Below are 18,374 nucleotides of genomic sequence, written 5' to 3'. Positions count from 1 at the left end.
CTAACTAATTAACAGTATACAGTTAATCTATTTATATTTTACCATTAATTAAAATAAGCGACAATTTTGTATTCTACGATATTTCTATAAATTATTTAACAATTAATTAGACCTAAGTTTCGCTTAGTTAGTTTACTCGAACAAATAATACAATTTCGAAAAAGTCTCGCATTTTCATTTTCTTACCTATGGTACATTTATATCTGGTATTTACATATAAGTATACTTATATATTATATTATATAAGTATATATGTATTTACATAGGTACATAAGCAAACTTAGGCTGCTAGTGGCTACTCCTTAGCTATAGTGTCCTGGATCCATTTCATGTAGTATGAAATGCGCACATAGACATCCGGGAAGCCCTCCATGGCACAGCCCGAGCCGAACGAGGTTATCCCAGCCAAGAGCCACGGCCCGCTTTTGCTGAGCCTGCACTGCAGCGGGCCACCTGAGTCACCCTGTAGTGTATCAAAAAAAAAACAATGTATTATGAATGTTTCTTGAATTGCGCTCTAAAATTTACCACACAAGTACCGCCTTTACCGTTCAGCTTACCGGCGCACAAGTGACCACGGTGAATCTTCACGAAACTGCCATACGCCGCTCTGCATCTACAGTTTAAAATTTAGTCAGTTTTATAAAAACATACAGCCTTAAGTATATATATTTACCTCTCGCTGTTGTGTAGCGGTACTCGCGTCTTCAGCAGCACATTCGTCAGATCACTGCTGACATTTGATTTACCCCAACCCGTCGCCACACAGTCGCTGTAAGGCAGATCTCTGTAGTCCTCCAGTTCTTCGCCATCCGTCCAGTAGTGCTTACGCGAATCTGCGCTACCCTCGTATTCGCGATAGTTTCCTTGCACTTTCATCAATTTGTCATTTCGTCGGCGTGTCGAATGTAGCATGCGTCCCTGCCGTTGCATGTCTGTCTGCTTCAAGCGACTAAGTATTTTTGTGTTCATTAGTTCACGCATACTGGGCAGCGTTACGTTTCGATTGCGTCGCACCTTTTGCACGCTGCGCAGGAAATTGTCATTTAAATCTGGCACACCTGAGAGTCCCGGCTCTAAAGGATCTTCCGATTCACCTTCGGCCACTATCTCCTCGTCACTGCTCGGCAAGTTTATCTCCGATAGTGACTGCTCATTGAATGCGAAAGGCAGACAGATTACACGAATGTTGGATGTTTTTGCCAGATTAGCCGGACTAGAGAGCTTCAAGAGCGCAAGATCATGCCGAAAGTTATGATAGCGTTTATGTAGTATGATTTTGTCGACAGGAACGCGTTGTTCATAACCGGACTCTTCGAGTCGATTGTGTTCACCCAGTACGACGGTCCACAGCAGCGCTATAGGTAGGTTGAAGAGATCGCTGTGAGGCAAGTTCGAAAAAAGTGAACAATAAACTGGAAAATATATAAGTACTTATATCATTTTACTCACTTATGTATGCAATGTGCTGCGGAAAGTATCCAATATGGATGAATGAGTACGGCGCCGCACCAGTGGCCTAAAAAGCCCATTGATGGGTGTAAAAGCTCGAGTGATGCTTGCCATGGATATTGACCATCTTTCGTAGGAGCACCAGAAATTATGCGAGCAGTACGATTCACTTGTTTTTGTATTTCCTGAGCTGAGTCTGTAGCTTCTGCTGCGCGTGGTTCACGTCGACTGGAGCGCGATCCGCAACCTATTTATGAAAGAAACGGTTATATAATACAAGTATATTAGTGTGGTAAGTAGAAGTTTTAACAAATCTTTAAGAAGCATGCACATTTAAAATGACTCTTGCCTACAAGGGCAAGATAAAAACGGATAAAATTAAAGCGGACAAGCCCTCGCCGGCTTGTAGCATAAGTTTTTCCGAGAAATAGTCAGATACTCATGTAATTTTTATTCGAAAATTCGTCGCGATCACGTGCTTCCAATTTGACTTACTACTTATACATATATAAGTGTTGAGTTTAGTTGGAATAGGTGGAACGGTTGGAAGAAATTAATGTATTTTGTATGGTAACAGCAATCTGATGGTCCAACGGAACAGTCCGTTCTAACAACTACCCAAAATAGAACATCGTATTTTCAAAATCAATATTTTTGATCACAGAGCAGACAAAAATTGGAGCTATAGAAAAACTCAACACTATACCAGAAAGTAGCTCACATACATAGGTCCACTGTAGGTTGTAGGAACATTGGTTAATTGTGTTACATGAAGTACAAGGTGCTTCCAAAGTAAACAGGAATTTTTGAATCTAGCGCACCCTGGTGACACCATCTATATATCGACTGGTGCGTTAGAATCTGCAATATTTATCGATTGTCCAGTGAGAATGATTTCATGACATTTCATTGATTGTAAGTGAAGTTATTGCGTTTTAAGTGTCAGTATGTTTGTGTTATCGGTACAAAAATGAGCTACGAATAAAGAGCCAACATTAAATTACGTTTAAAATTGGTAAAACCTGCACCGAAATGTTTGAATTGGTGAAACAAGTTTATGGCGATGATTGCCTATCCCGTAGCAGAGTGAACGAGTGGTTTCAACGTTTTCAAAGTGGTCGTGAGGACATAAATGACGATCAACATGTGGGCCAATCAAAATCCGTGATCACCGTACGATTCCTTTTCGGAAAAATGCATTTGTCCATGAAAGGAAAGCGTTATGCAGACGTAGAGGCTTGCACCGGCATATTGGCGACCACACCGGCCAACGAGCTAAAACACTCATTCGACATGCTTTTGAATCGTGCTAAAAGCTGTATTGAAGCAGAAGGAGACTATTTTGAATAAAATAAGTTGATTTTGCCGAAAAATACCATTTGTTCTATTTTTTTAAGTCCTGTTTACTTTGGAATGCACTTTGTATATATCTTGTCCGATAAAACCTTAATCCGAAATTACTTAATGCAATTTTTAACGGGAAATTCCATTTTATCCTTGACTGAAATTAATTTATATCTTAATGAAAGGAAGCTAAGAGCAAAGAATTTATCTCACATTTTGTATTTATAACCGAAGTTTGTGTGCGGAATCGTCGTGAGTGTTGGAAAAAGCTTATGGGGATTCTGTTTTATCAAAAAGTCGTATAAAGCCTTCAAAGGCTGTCGAGAGATCGTTCTTATTCTTCAACTGATAAAAAAAACTAAAAAAGTGAAGAACATGGTGATTGAAAATCGTCGGACTAGTGTTAGAATGATGGCAATAAAGCTCGACATCTCTCAAAAGCAATGCTGAAAACCAGTCTCTTTGGACATGCTTGATCGTGTGAATTCCGATCCAACATCTATTGAGAGAATTGTAAATGTTACACAAACAAGTCAACAATTAATGGGATGAAGGGATAAAAACGAGACGAAGCCAAGAAAGCCACGCCAAAGCCGCCCTAAAACTCAAGTTGATGCTCATAGTTTATTCGATATTCGTAAGGAGATCTATTTGGCCGTATGCCGTATTAGGAAGAACAATTCAAGGATTTTACACGATGATAATGCATCATCGCATAAAGCTACAATTGTGAACGAATTTAAAACCAAAAATGCAATGAATACCACCGTATTCACCAGATTAAACTCCGTGTGATTTTTTCTTGTTCCCTGAATTGATGTTGCTTCCTGGAACCCCTTTTCAGTTGATCGAAGAGATAAAACAAAATTTGCTGAATGAACTGAAAGTGTTTCGAGGAAAAATCGTTCTCATAAGTGTGTTACATTTTGTGGGGATTACTTCGAAGGCGACAAAATAAATATTGATGAATAATTAAATGTTTTCAATTTTGCACAATGTATAGTTATGTAGTATTTTTATACTCATGTTGAATATAAATATAAAATATATAAGCCATGATTGATGAAAATGTGGGCAAACAAGTGGGCTCATGAGGGTATTTTGAAGTTATAAATGTGATTTAAGCAAACTGTCATACCGAAAGAAAAAAAATCGGACGGAGACCATAAGCACTCTTATATAATTGGTTTCTAAATACGAGAAAGGTCACATTTGAAATTTCTATTATTTCTACCATTAAGAAAATAGATGTAAAACATTTCAGTATTTAAATATCTGTGGCGCCATGGTACTTTAAGTTAATGATTTTTTAGTTCACTTCAATTAGAGAGGACAAATTTAGTTATTATGAAGAAACCATAGGCCAGTTACGTCTTAAATACATATTTTGGATTGTACGCTTCAAATAACTATTAACATGTAAATTCGAATATTATATAATGAAAGCATTTTATAACCATTAATTCTGCCTTTGTAAAAACAGTTTGAGCAAAAAATTAGCAAAAACAAATTTCTTCCTCAAGTGGAAAGTTATTTACCCTAAAAATGTGTACGATTAGATATATTAAGGTCCATAAGGAAGGCGTATAGTAATGAAGCAACATATTTATACTTATCAACACTTTTTGAGTACAAATTAACCGTTAGCGCTGTGCTCAAAGATTTGTTTGCACGGAATGGCGTGTTATTTATGCACTTTTGGAAGTTACCTGCACTAAACTGTTGATAATTGAAACTGCGTGTTGTTGTTGCTGCGATTGGCACAAAAATGATGAGACATAGCAAAAGTGAGCGAGGCAGAAAAAACATCTTTAATCACATTATTCACTGTTTGTTGCATGGACCGCTCACTGCTCGAGTGCCTCCAACATGCCGCGCATTTCCGCATGCAAACGTGTTTTCCTCCACAAACAGCTCCCACACAAGGACACACTGTTCGTCTACGCAGCCATTTATGCGGCGTTTAACAGGTGTCCAGGCACACTTAACACTCAATTTGCGAACTTTACGAGTATTGCCGTTGAATGGCGATGCGGTGTCAAAACAGTCCTTATTTACACAATTTGTAAGCTTTTTATTGGCGCTGCGATTGCGCCACCGGAATTTCAGTTGCGGATTTGGTTAGGTGCGCGCGGAATTTCCACTTTCACGTGCTGTACACAAGACAAACGAAACGGTTATGCGGTGGCGCTGAATGGGCCGTCGAATACCGACCGGTAAAATGCCGCGCCGAGATACTTTTCTTTTCGTTGAGGCTTCTTGGTATGCAGATAGCTTCCAACTTTTTACAGCGTATTTATTCAAATGTGTTTTCCACTTTATTATTACGATCTGCCGTTTACACGAAATTGTTGTTGTTTTATGTGGTTTCTGGTGAGTGCGCGTGCTAGCGCCTATTTGCTTTTATTCTGCACACTTAATTATTGGTGTAGTACATAATTGGCGAGCAATGCTAATTCGCTTCTGTGTATAATTCACCGAAAAGTCCATTAATCACTTCCAACAAAGCGCACGAAAAATAGCTGCGGCAGCGCTGGCATGCGAGCAAAGAAAGATTCGAAAGAGGCTTGCCAAGCAAAAGTGAACGCGATGATCACAATGGCCGAGTGGTAAAAAGTACTTGCTTTAGTTTTGACCAAAGTGAGAGGCGCTTATGTAACAGAAGGTCACTGATGGTTGACAGGTGCACCAACGATTCTCTGTGCCCATCCCCAGTACCGCAATGAAAACTTTTCACAAAATTATTAGTAACTTATACGCAACGCGCCTTGGAATTACCGTTATCCTTGCCGCTTTGTGCAACACGCGCTCGCTTGACGATGAATTCAATTCACACTGCGTTCCGCGGTAGACGACTCGCACGCTATCACTACTCAAATGCAACTGCATCGAGCTCCTGTTGCGAACGCGGCCTCGACTTCAACCCCAACAGCCGCGCGATTGCAGCAGGCGTCGCGCCCAACTCTGCAACCAGCGACACTTCCCCCTTCATAGAGCGCATTGTTGCGGCGCTGTGCTGTGAGTGTGGCGCAAGGCCAGCAAAGACGTTGCCGCTTGCCATCTTTTGTATCGCCTAACAGCAGTCGTCGACTCCTCCAACTATCAAACAAGCGCCGTACGCGCCGCCGGTGCAAAATGCGAGCGCAAATGAAATGAATGTTGGGAATGGAAATTTTCAATGAAAATAAAAGTGAATAGAGAAAAAACCAATCGACTCAATGATGAAAAGTAACTGCAAAGCAGAATTAAAACAAAAACAATGAAGCAAGTCGCTGTGCTAGTGCCTAACTAACAGTCTGCTAGCGGTAGTCAAGCAGCCACCCAACCGCGCCGCCATGCGCCAAGCTGCCCAGACCCGCCGCACACGCTGCGGCGTTGAGTAGCGCTTTGCGGTTACTCGATTACTTTCGTTTTCATTTGCCATGTTACGATAGCCGTCGGCTGCCAGTTAATACCAAGCCAAAGCAGCGGCATTGTAGTCGTCTAATTGCTGTTGTTGTCGTCATTGTATCATTGCTAGCCTTCTAGCGCTAGCTGTTGACGCGGTGGCAGCATAAGCCACCATTCAAAGCGAATCATCTCCGCCGTCCCTGGCGGCCCCACGGCTGTAGCCGTGCTAATAACGACCACTTCACCACTCTCACTCTCTTTTAGCGCATGCCAGCTATAAATCGCATCCGCTTGATTGTTGAATGCAACATAAACCGGGAAGTTGTTGTTACCTGTTCGCTTGTTATTGCTTTTATAACGGAGTTGCTGTTGCTATTGTTGTAGTTGTTGTAGTCGCGACCATTGGCATTAGGTTTGTCATGTAGGCGGATTGCGGCATCCGTGTGCATCAAGCGGTTCGTCGTTTTATTTACTGGCGCCCATCTGGAGTTTTGTGGGTTGTGTCTCTCTTATTGTTGTTACGGCCAATGATAATCTCGTTGAAGTTATTACCGTTGTTGCGCACATAATTACCGTAACTTTTGTTGTTACTTTTGCATTTACCGTTATTGTTGAGTTCGCTGCCATTGTTGCTTTAGTGTTGACAGTCACGCTGATGGTGTACTTTATAATGTGAAATGACGAAGATGTTGTTGTTTATGATGCTGCACTGCTGCTTGCCGAAGTGTTGAAAATCATCCCATTGAAAGCACAAGTATTGCGAAATTCACGTTACGTTAGCCGTGTGCGCACATGTGGCTTTAATTACGAAGTAGCGCAGTGGATTACACCGCTATCACGTACGCGGCCGAGTTATGGGCGCCAATTAATTCGTTGGAAATAATTAATTTATAACACCTTAATTTTACAACTTAATTGATTTACAGCAAACATATGTTTACTATTTCAGAAATAAACCTACACTCAAATAAATTTTCTTGACCAAATTTTTGTTGAAGTTTATGACCGGAACTTTGCATCGTTGCTACTCAGCCTATATGTCCACTGAAGCTTAGTTTCAACTCTACAGTCCTTATAAAATATTTTCTTTTCAATCTAAAGCTCTCTCAAAACCAATCTACAGTCAATCTCAAAAGTCAGGGAACCGATATAACAGATCCAAAACAACGTATCTATCAGTAAATGAAATAACGGGTGATCTAGTAGAAGTAATATTTGACCGAGTAGATCGCGTCCAGTACGCGGTGAAGGAATTATAGCACCCGTAGCTGAGAGTGTACACAAAGACTGTGGAGAGTCTACTCGGCGCTGTTCGCAACACCTCGAACTGACGTACGGAGCAACTTAGCGCATTATACGTCGAGAGTTTAAATTGAAAGGGTATGAAACATAGTTCGTGCAAGAACTGAAGCCGCTATTTGATGCCTGTAATTATAGCCGACGCTATTTCCAACACATCGAATCAATCAAGGGATTTATCGAGAGAACACTTCGGTGAGCAGATAATTTCTTGTTTTGAGCCGGTTGATTGGCCTCCAAGATCATGTGATACCATACCGTTAGACTTTTTTCGGTAGGGATATTCAAAGCCTAAAGTCTATGCGAACAATCCCGCTCCGTTGCAGGCCTTGGAATAAAAAATTACGTGTTCCATTCGCCAGTTATCAGTCGAAACGTTCGAACGAGTCATCGAAAATTGGACTCTACGGATAAACCATTTGAAACGAAGCCGCGGCCAACGTTTGAAAGAGATAACCTTCAAAAAGGTCTATATATGTATATGCCAAAGAATGTTCTTTCGAATAATAATAAACACTTTCCATTAAATTTCTTTGTCTTTTCTTTAAAAAAGTATGGAATCTCAAAATAGGAAAATCCATTATATAATGCCTTCGATATTCCTTCATATTTCTTATTTCTATATGTTCCTTTCATAAGCTTTTAATTCAAAACCGCTTACGTGTTGGCTTCAGTGGGCGTCCTTTCATAAACGGTATCGGTAGTGCTTGAAAACCATAAATGCCGCGATCAATATTTCGATAAAATCATTTCGGTTAGCTTCGGAGCTTATGTCCCATAGAAGAGTCTACAAATAGTCCACTGATCACGTCAGCTCTATTATGATTTCTGCCTAGACGTGAGCTCTAATCTAGTCTCTTCTAAAGATAACACTAAGGCACTTCTTATAGTATTGCCGCTCTTTATCTCAAAAAGTAAAATCACTACGCCTGCCTTGTACCCAGATTTAATAAATTATGTAAGCTTTAGCTGGGGTCCTCGTTGGCACAACAATTTTAGGTCATGAGAATTATATCTTTAAATTCGTTGGCGATATTACTCTTAATCGTATCAATTAAACAATTGAAGATTTCGGAGAAATAAATTTGCAAAAGGCTCAACTTATATATCATGGATATACTTGTATGCAATTTATCTTTATCAATTACACAATTTCACTTATACTTTTACATTTATTGTTCGTTGTGCAAGCAAATTTGTTGTTGTGCACTGCAAATGGGTTAACAATGAGCAATGCTTTTTCCCTTTTATTTGTGACTGGCGCGGTTTCCTTTTGATGTCTCATTAGCGCAATGTTGATGCAATCGGCTCATTCAGCAGCGCACAATGTAGCGAGGAGACACAGGAAGCAAACAATAAATGTAAACAGAAATTACAAATAAATTTTTATTGCCGGAATCGACGCCTTTGTCGCTTGCATTCACTTAATGGTCCCTTATAGGTATTATACAAAAACTTTTAAAGATACTATTCACCTTACGTCTTCATCTGGATAGAAAATGGTTATATCTTGTACATATCACGAAACGTTAACTTCGTGGTATTGCCTAACGGATTACCGAGGGTCTAGCAGAGTTCATGAGAAACCTTTTGTTGCCACAAATTTAATTTTAAAATTGTACAGAGATTCATTTCCAGCCGTCTTATACCTAAGTCAAATAATAAAATCGGAATTTAATTGCTGAACTTGTGGAACAGTTTCCTAAGCATGTATGGCACATACTCAGCTTTATACAGACATGAGCTGGCACGCATTCATTCATAGGTGAAGAGCTCAAGAGTCATAGAGAAATCGCAGATCAGTAGAAGACCTTGTCCAACCTTGGTGCATCTACAAAAACGGCAAAGAAACAGTGAATGAAAAGTGAAACAATTGAACAACAATAGTTGCAACAGTGGCAGCAACAACTACGCGAAGGAGGAAAACGTGCAAATAATAAAAAGTAAACATGAATGACGTGTATTCGCTTTGGCTACCATTTAAATGCTCTAACGGAATCACAGATCACACCAGCGCTCATACCCCTCACATGTTGTAGTTGTGAAGCGTTGTGAAGTTCTTAAAAATCATCCGGATTTGATCGTTTGTTTTGTGGACCCAAAATTGTTTTATATGACAGTAGTTCAGGTGAATATTCACAGGCTCCAAAAAGAGTCGCAACTGGTGAAAATTTTTAGTTTTTCGATAATACATATACATACATACCATGCCATATATGAGTATTTTGCCAACTTCTTCATTATTGGCGTTGACACCGCTTCCGCGTTTCTCCTTTGCGCAGTTGGAGATTCCAAGCGAAGCCAGGTCTTTTCGTGGAGCGTTTTCGTCCATTCATGACCTAGCCAGCGTAGTCGCTGTTTCCTAATTTGCTGAACTATGTCAATGTCGTCGCTCATACAGCTCATCGTTCCATCGAATTCGGTATTCGGACCATAAATCTTTCGTAGAACCTTTCTCTCGAAAACACGTACAGTCGACTCATCAGATGTCGTCATCGTCCGTGCCTCTGCACCATATAGCAGGACGGGAATAATGAGTGACTTATAGAGTTTTGTTTTAGTTCGTCGAAAGAGGATTTTACTTCTTAATTGCCTACTCAGTCCGAAGTACAATAGCACCTCTTGGCAATAGTTATTCTGTGTTGGCTTTCGAGGCTGGCATTGTTGTTGGTGTTAGTGCTGCTTCCAAGAAAGACGAAACTATCTACGACTTCAAAGTTATGACTGTCAACAGTAACATGAGAGACCAGTCGCGAAAGCGACGACTGTTTGTTTGATAAAAGGAGATATTTCTTCTTGTTCTCGTTCACTACCATTTACTTCGCCTCCCTATCCATTCTGAAGAAAGCAGAATGAATGAGGTGGTTGTTGAGACCAATGATATCAATATCATCGGCGTACGCCAGCAGCTGTATACTCTTATAGAAGATGGTACCCTTTCTATTTTGTTCTGCAGCTCGAATTATTTTCTCCAAAAGGATATTGAAGGAGTCGTACATAAGGGAGTCGCCTTGTCTGAAACCTCGTTTGGTATCGAACAACTCGGAGAGACCACAAGAGATTACTTTTGGTAAAATTTTTTGTAAAACCTGAACGGTCGGCCTTAAAACCTCTTAAACATACACCTAACCGATTTTTTGCTTGAATGAAATTCCTTCTTCTATTGTGAAATGTATTCCAGCTGCTTACATTGGATATACATATATTGTGTATAGGCTATATGTATTTTATTAATATTTTCTACTGCACTAAGTTTGCAAAGCTTTTGTTTGTGTGTATTTGATTTGCAGTCGTGACTTTGCCATTGGCGTGGATGAGCTCTTACTCAATGGTTGCAGTAGCTGTTGCATCATCGATTTTCTTATGCAGCAACCGCCACGTACAACAAAACAAAACGTTGAACAAATAAATAACAATACAAATAACAGTGAACGCTGAGGAAAACAGTGGAAAAAGAAGATGCTGGAGCAGCGCCGGAGACAGGCAGTCGTGCGATCAGCTGTGCAGAGGCAGCAGGTCGAAAAACTCTGATATGAAATCGGAGATGCTGAGGTTGTGTGGCGTCGCGCGGTGAAGCGCACACTCAGGGCGAAGCGTGGGGCGGTAATGTACACAAGCGGAACGTGGCGAAACCCCTTCTGCTCTTTTTCGCTTTGTGGTTTGTCTATATGCTATTTATGTCTTTTCCGAGCTATTGTTTGCGCGCATCTATAGTCATACATATGAAAAGTGCTGGTGACGCTGTCACTATTACGTTTGACGATGCTGTTGACGATACGTGCAGCATATGGCAGATCCACACATATACACGCGTGTGATTGCATGTGTGTGTCTATTGTTTGTAAGATCAGACGTAAGTTAACTTACAGCTGATCGGTATCGTAGCGTCGCAATGGCATTGACAGTGGCAATGGCGTTGCGGCAGTTACTCACACTACCGCTAGTTTAGCGGTTATTTTCGTATTTTGCAATTCACAGCGTTTACTGTTATCAAATACCCATTGGTGGCACTGTCGTAACTTTGCTTTACTGCTTCTCCATGCCTTGCTCCAGCCCAGAGTGACGATGTGATATGCATATATCCACCAAGCACACACGCGCCTATCCACACATGTGCAGATGTGTTTGCATAATTGCACTCACACTCACCCGGCAACTCGCGTGACGCTCGAACGAAAACGAAAGTGAAGTTGAATGCCGCCTTTTGTTTCCTGCATCAACCACTTTGGCGCGAGTATGCGCGCCGCAAGATGCCTGGCGCGCCAACGGCAGTGGCACACACACACACACACAAACCTGCACGCGGCATGCCTTATATGCCGTTATACGCGCCACTTCATTTCGCTAACACATTCACCTGGCGCTGGCACTGGCGCTTGCGTTTACATTGGCCTTTGCTGTTTCTGTTGTTTCTGCTGTTTTTGCTGTTTTGTTCGGAAATTCATTTAAGTGGCGCATTTTTTCCGGCAATTTTCCCAGATTTGTTGCATGCAACATCGTCGCGTATTTAATTAATTCAATGCTGCAAATTGCTGTTGCTTTTATTTTATGATCAAATCACAAAAACAAATACAAATTCGCCGTAATGAAAATAAATATAAATTCATGCATGACAGGCGCAACGAAAAGGAAATCGACAGCGAACGTGTATTCGATTGGCGCTCAGCTCCACTCACGATCACTTCCATGCACTTTTCTTCAATGTTATTTCACTCGCTTCTCGCCGCTGCATTTCGCCGTATTCGCGTTGCAAATATTTGCGCAAATATTTACACTTTTCGTATTTCTATTTGCTTTTGATTATCGCAAACATTTATGGCGCTCAGCTACCGCGTAATATTTGCATTTATGTTTTCATGTGTTTGTTGTTATGCTTCTGTTTTTTATTTGGTGGCTTCTTGTTTTTGTTGAGCTCACTTTTGCACACTTAACTGTAAATAAATACGGTGTTATTTGCACGCTTGTAATTTGCGAAAAAATCCGACACATTCGTTATGGTAATGTGCGCCGCACGACGCTGTGACGGCTGGTGTCGTTTAGTTCGGCAAATTACTGTATTTAAATACTGAATTAATTAATATTTTATCAAATGTATTTACATTAAAGTAGATGATTTAATTTATGTATTGATTTTGATGAGGAGCAGCAGTATCGATTCACCACTTGCGATTGACGATTAGCTCTGATGAGGTTTCAAGTTTAGTCCCAGTTATTTACTTAGATATTCCAAAGAAAATACCGTTTCTTAATAAGTATAATTTTATGGTTTAATTGTCTTAGAAACACAAGGCGAAACTCGGCGCAGCGAGATGTTTGTTCGAAAGAACTTCTTCATTCTACATCTTCTTCAATGTCGTTGAGTCTAAAACAGTCACGAAGAATCAATGCATTGTTGTGGTGCAAAAACCAAGAGTTGTTGGTTTATAATTTTGGTTTTTTTTTACGAATAGCTTCGGGCAAACGACGCATATCGTATTCCTTCTTGATAGTTTGGTCGGTCGGAAGGAATTCGGATTGCACCACACATCAATAATCAAGAACACTGTCAACATAACCTTGAATTTTGATCTGCTTTCACATAGTTTTTTCGGCTTCGGCGCACCTTTGCCACGATATTCGGCCGACTTATTATCTGTTTCCGGGTCGTAAGTATAGATCCAAGCCTCACCGCCAATAATAACGCGTTTAATAACAGTCTGTTTGTCGGAAAGCATTGTTTCAGAGACGTTAAAGCGATGATGTATTTCTAAAATATTTACTGATTTTGAAACTAATCGTGCTTTCACTTTTCTTAGATCCAAATGATCTTTCAAAATGTTTTTTTTTTATCTTACCGATATTCCAACGAGACTAGCAAGATCTCTGACTATTAATTGTCGATTCTCATTGTCAATACTCAAGCTTTTCTTATTTTGGCATTTTTAATAGAAATAAGTCCAATCCAAAGTTACATATTGTCAGATCTATCATCTAACATATTTCAGTTGATAAGTGTCCAAACCCATATTCATACCATCATAGCCTTCTAAAATTATATACACTAAGGTGTAATAAAACGCAGTACAGTATTTAAAAAAAAATATGGCTTTACAAATCTATACCGCGTTTTGTATAAATTCGATCATGGGCGATTGGCATTGTTGGGTTGGAATCATTTGATGCCAATAATTCACGACCTCAACAAAATCGATCCATTTGTGAAGCACATAACCTGTTTCTAGACCAATGCACCTTTATCGAATGCGAATAGCTTCACTATATATCTTTTCCTTAAATTTTTTCTAACTTTGTGTATCGAAAGGAAAACTAAATGTCAGCAAATATAAAAAACATTTTCTGGAGATGCGGGGCATCGATCCCCGTACCTCTCACATGCTAAGCGAGCGCTCTACCATCTGAGCTACATCCCCAACTATTAAACAAACAAAAAACAAGTAAAAAATTACCGACTATCGAAGTCTGCTTGCAACAACAAGCATTTTCATGGCTATATCGCATTTGTAGGTCAAACAGTGACCGAAATAACTTTGTCCACACAATCGGATAATTAAAATGCAAGTAACGTCCGTTAAGTAGTGCAGTGCGCGCTGTTGCTGACTGACCGCTGTGAGTGTAAGTTTGTATGCAGTTATGTCGACAAGTAGTAAGGTTGATTTAATTTCAAATTTCACAGATAATTCGACGCACGGATGCACGGTGCAGTTGGAATTTGTTGTAATTGCATGTGGTAGGTTTTTGTTGTTTGCCCTTCGCATGGTTGTAAGTTTGACTTAACCATAATCACTTACATAACTCATACCATAATGATGTTAACGATTTGGGCTAATCGACAGGTGGATAGGTTTCCTGTTAACACTAAGCGGTGCATATACAGTTAAGGACAAAATTGTTCACGAAAAAACAGTATTTCTGTTTAGAAATTTTGTAAGATATTTGAAAAACTATAAATATATTCATAAAGTTCATTAAATTTGCTTTCGAGACCTAAATTTAGATAATTAAAAATACTCAATTAAAAAAAAAAAATAAAAGTGTGAACAGTTTTGTTCTTTGACTCAAAAGTTCGATTAATAATTCATTTACAATCTATGGAGCTTCTCTTTTAATACAAATTTTCTTGTTTGAAAAATCCCAAAAGTGATCAATGGGGTTCAAATCAGGAAACTGAGAGAGCCATCGAGAACCTTGATCTCATTTGATAATTTTTGCGATATGTTTCGGATCGTTTCTTGCATTATAATATCTCCTATTTCATGTTTGAGGTTGAATTTATATGAACCCGCAACATATGAGACCTTCGCAATACCAATTTTCGCAATACCAATTTAAACTGTGGCACGCATTGTACCAACGATTAACCAAAGTCCACCCAGCTCTTTTCCGCGAAAACACACCGAAGCTATACACCTAAAAATTTAATTTTTTGGCATATATTGTGATCTCATATACTGACCTGTTTGTCTATTCATGCTTATGAGCGCCTGTTTGATCTTATTCGATTAATTCTTCTTTTATTGTACTCTAATTGATGGTGATTATCACTAAAGAACGTTTATAAACACTATAGCCTTGAGCCCGTGATTTTTCAGGAAGCTCATCAAGATACTTGGCTGTCTCCGGATCGTAAAGATCGAAATCAGATCGATCATATTGTGATTGATGGGCTACATTTATCTAGTGTTCTTGACGTGCGTACGCTCCGAGAACCTAACATCGACTCGGATCATTATCTTGTTTCTGCGAAGATGTGTGCCCGCCTCTGTTCAGCAAAGCACGTCCATCAACAAATACAGGGAAGGTGCGACGTCGAGAAGCTACTATCGCAACCGACAACGAAACGGTTTTCTACACGCCTTGCACTTCTGCTACTCGGTAGTTCTCTTAAACTGTGGGACGTCATTTCAAGCTCCGTACGCTGCAAGCTGCAAGCGAAATAGTTTTAGGAAAGGTCGATAGAACAGCTGGTACGTTGAGGACTGTCGTGTGGCAGTGGAGAGAAACCGAACAGCCTACTTCGCAATGTTGCGATCAACCACAACACGAGCGGGATCGGATAGATACCGTGAGTTGAAGAGGGAATCACATAGGCAGAATAAAAAGAAAGAGGCCGAAATGCATGAGTATGAAGAGCTTGAGAAGCTGGCTGACAGGGGTAATGCTCGAAAATTCTACGAAAAGATGCGGCGACTAACGGAAGGTTTCAAGATCGTAGCATACTCTTGTAGGTCTCAAAGTGGTAATCTAGTGACTGATGTTCAGAGCATACTGAAGTTATGGAGGGAACATTTTTCCAGCTTGTTGAACGGCAGTGAAACGCTAACATTTGGAGATGACGAACCCGATTCCCCAATTGATGACGATGGAATAGATGTCCGACTATGACTATGGTGAGGTTCGGATAGCAATTACAGAACAAAAAAGCGGCAGGGGTCGATTGGTGACCGATCTGGTAAGGTGAAGATATGATCGGATGAAATCATGAACAATGATTGGAACCTAAGTGTGCTCTGTTTTTAGTCATTTGCTGAAGGTGCTATTTTGAAGTCGATGATAAGATTTGTAATAATTTACTACAAAGAATAGTTTTTTGTTTGTAAGGAAATGAAAAAAGTTACATAACTTAACGTAACATAACACAAGACAACATAACGTAGCATGATATAATATAGTAAATACAACACATGCATTCTCCAAAGCTACTATGGTCTTCTCCGAAGAAATATACAAATTCATATAAAAATTAACGGTACATCAAAATGAGTATAGGCGTAAATATGTACGCCCTTATACATATAGTATTTATAAGTATAATTATTTGATTATATAATCTTCTCTGCCTTGATATATACCCACTATACAGAAAGGCATATGCACAATGCAGGTGCAGCGCTTATGAAAGCAGTAGAAATTGAAGCCTCAATAAAGAGGTAAATATTCAAATGTATATATAAACAGCAACAATGCTAAATAAGTAAAAGAGAAAGATAACGAGAGACAAACGTAATTGACGATTACTAATTGCATTTTAATTGCCGGCGCAAAGCGGCAGAAATCACTGCTGCACCGACGCCGGCAGCGCAATGAGTGGACCAACCTCAACTTACAGCGCAATGGGAAAAAATCATCAAAAAAAAGATTATATATATACAGTTAAATTTACATTTCATAAGACTGTGGCAATTGATGCGGCCTGCGTTAGATGATTTTATGCAACATTTGCAATTTTATTTGCATTTCCTGTCATTTGTCCGCATTGTCGAGCCTTAAATACTTTTACCTCTAAAATCGGTTGGAGTGGGTGCGCACAAGTGCATAACTCACTCAGGCATTCGTTTGAAATATTTTGCACAATTTATGGCTTAAGCAAATACGTGTACTTAAGAATAATATTTGCAAGGAAAGAACAACATTTGCTTATATTAAACACCCACTCGCGATGACAGCAGCGAGATAGTGCCGAGATGACTAGCCACCCAACAATGTAACGCTCTGATTTATCTTTTAACTTCCAACGCTGAATAGTAATTGCTGACACAAGGTTCTGTAATATCTTTATTTCTCACTCCCTACGCTTTCAGTTTAATAGTGAAGCTTATCTGAGTTTTTTGTGTATTTATATGTATTATGTATATTAGCAAGTTTCTCCTGGACATAGGTGAATTATGAATCCATGTATACATATTTAATTAAGTATTTTAAATATCATCCAAATTCCTTCCATGCATTTTCGGGTACTGTACCGTACCAAATTCATCACAAGTATTTTTTCGAAATTCCAAAAAAATGTTCAAAACGTCAACCAGAAGATTGGAATTTATGATATTGACCATACAAATGGTATAAATCCAACAGGAAGTTTGAAAATTTTTTAATAGATATACTCGTATTAGAAATAGGTTTCATCAATTTTTGGCATTACTATATGTATATTATTAACAGAACCAGATGATTTCTGAGTTTCATTAAAGTACCTCACATACAATCACCAATATTGATCCGATTCAACCCATTTTTGATATACAGATATGCTATTATTAGAAAAGGTATCTCGTAACTTGAATTATAACGGGGTTTTCAATAGGAGCACCCCAAAAACGGTTTGGCATAGCAATGAAATTCTTTATTTCTGTGAAAGTACACTCAATGCCATTATGTACAGGACTCGTTTTCTTTTGCATGGCCACCACGGGCACGCATGCAGAAGTCCAGACGCTGAACCCAATTTTCGACGATATTCAAGAATAAATCGGCCGATACTGCGACAATTTCACATTCCATATTCGTACGAAGTTCATCAATCATCGCTGGCTTGTTGACATAGACCATATACTTGAGGTAGCCCTACAGGAAATAGCCTAACGGCGTCAAATCGCATGAACGAGGCAGCCATTTGACAGGGTCATTTCGTTAGATAACACCTTCACAAAATTTGGTTTTCAATAAATCGATTGTGACATTCGCTGTGTGACTTGTGGCACCGTCCTGTTGGAACCACATATTGTCCAAGTCCATATCATCTAATTCGGACCAAATACATTCGGTTATCATTGAGCGGTAGCGATTCCCATTCACAGCCATTCTTGACCATCATGAAAGAAGTACGGCTCAACGACGCTGCCGGCCCATAAACCTCACCAAACCGTAATTTTTTCGGATGTAATGTTGACTAATGGAGTACGGATGGATTGCTTCCTGACCAATAACGCATATTTTTGCTTATTGATGAAAATTTGCCACAACGACGTACCATAGATGTCAAATGCTTGAGAACGACGTGTGAGAGACTGATTTGGGTCTTCCTCAATTGATGCGCTAGCGGCAGCAGTATTGTCGACACTACGGGCACTTCTTTGTCTCGTTGGCACAGGAACATTTTGTACTGTGCCTGT

The 18,374-nt window shown here is 39.6% G+C and overlaps 1 protein-coding gene and 1 non-coding gene across 2 annotated transcripts; both read right to left on the bottom strand.

Moving 5' to 3' along the window:
• Nucleotides 1-295: 295 nt before the first annotated feature.
• Nucleotides 296-5,928, bottom strand: LOC105226798 (ovochymase). The gene is made up of 5 exons (XM_049462002.1): nucleotides 4,506-5,928; nucleotides 1,453-1,699; nucleotides 677-1,381; nucleotides 529-616; nucleotides 296-463 (listed from the first exon to the last, which is right to left on the bottom strand). Exons 1-5 carry the CDS (start codon nucleotides 4,603-4,605, stop codon nucleotides 296-298), a joined length of 1,308 nt encoding a protein of 435 aa, XP_049317959.1. The 5' UTR covers nucleotides 4,606-5,928.
• Nucleotides 5,929-13,822: 7,894 nt separating this feature from the next.
• Trnaa-agc (transfer RNA alanine (anticodon AGC)) lies at nucleotides 13,823-13,895 on the bottom strand. The gene has a single exon. It is a non-coding gene; the product is annotated as a tRNA-Ala (tRNA).
• Nucleotides 13,896-18,374: the final 4,479 nt, after the last annotated feature.

The sequence above is a fragment of the Bactrocera dorsalis genome, unplaced genomic scaffold (genome assembly GCF_023373825.1).
Source record: "Bactrocera dorsalis isolate Fly_Bdor unplaced genomic scaffold, ASM2337382v1 BdCtg200, whole genome shotgun sequence".
In the NCBI taxonomy this organism is placed as follows: Eukaryota; Metazoa; Arthropoda; class Insecta; order Diptera; family Tephritidae; genus Bactrocera; species Bactrocera dorsalis.
The sequence above is the reverse complement of the archived record's forward strand: the minus strand, read 5'-3'. Positions and strand labels throughout refer to the sequence as shown.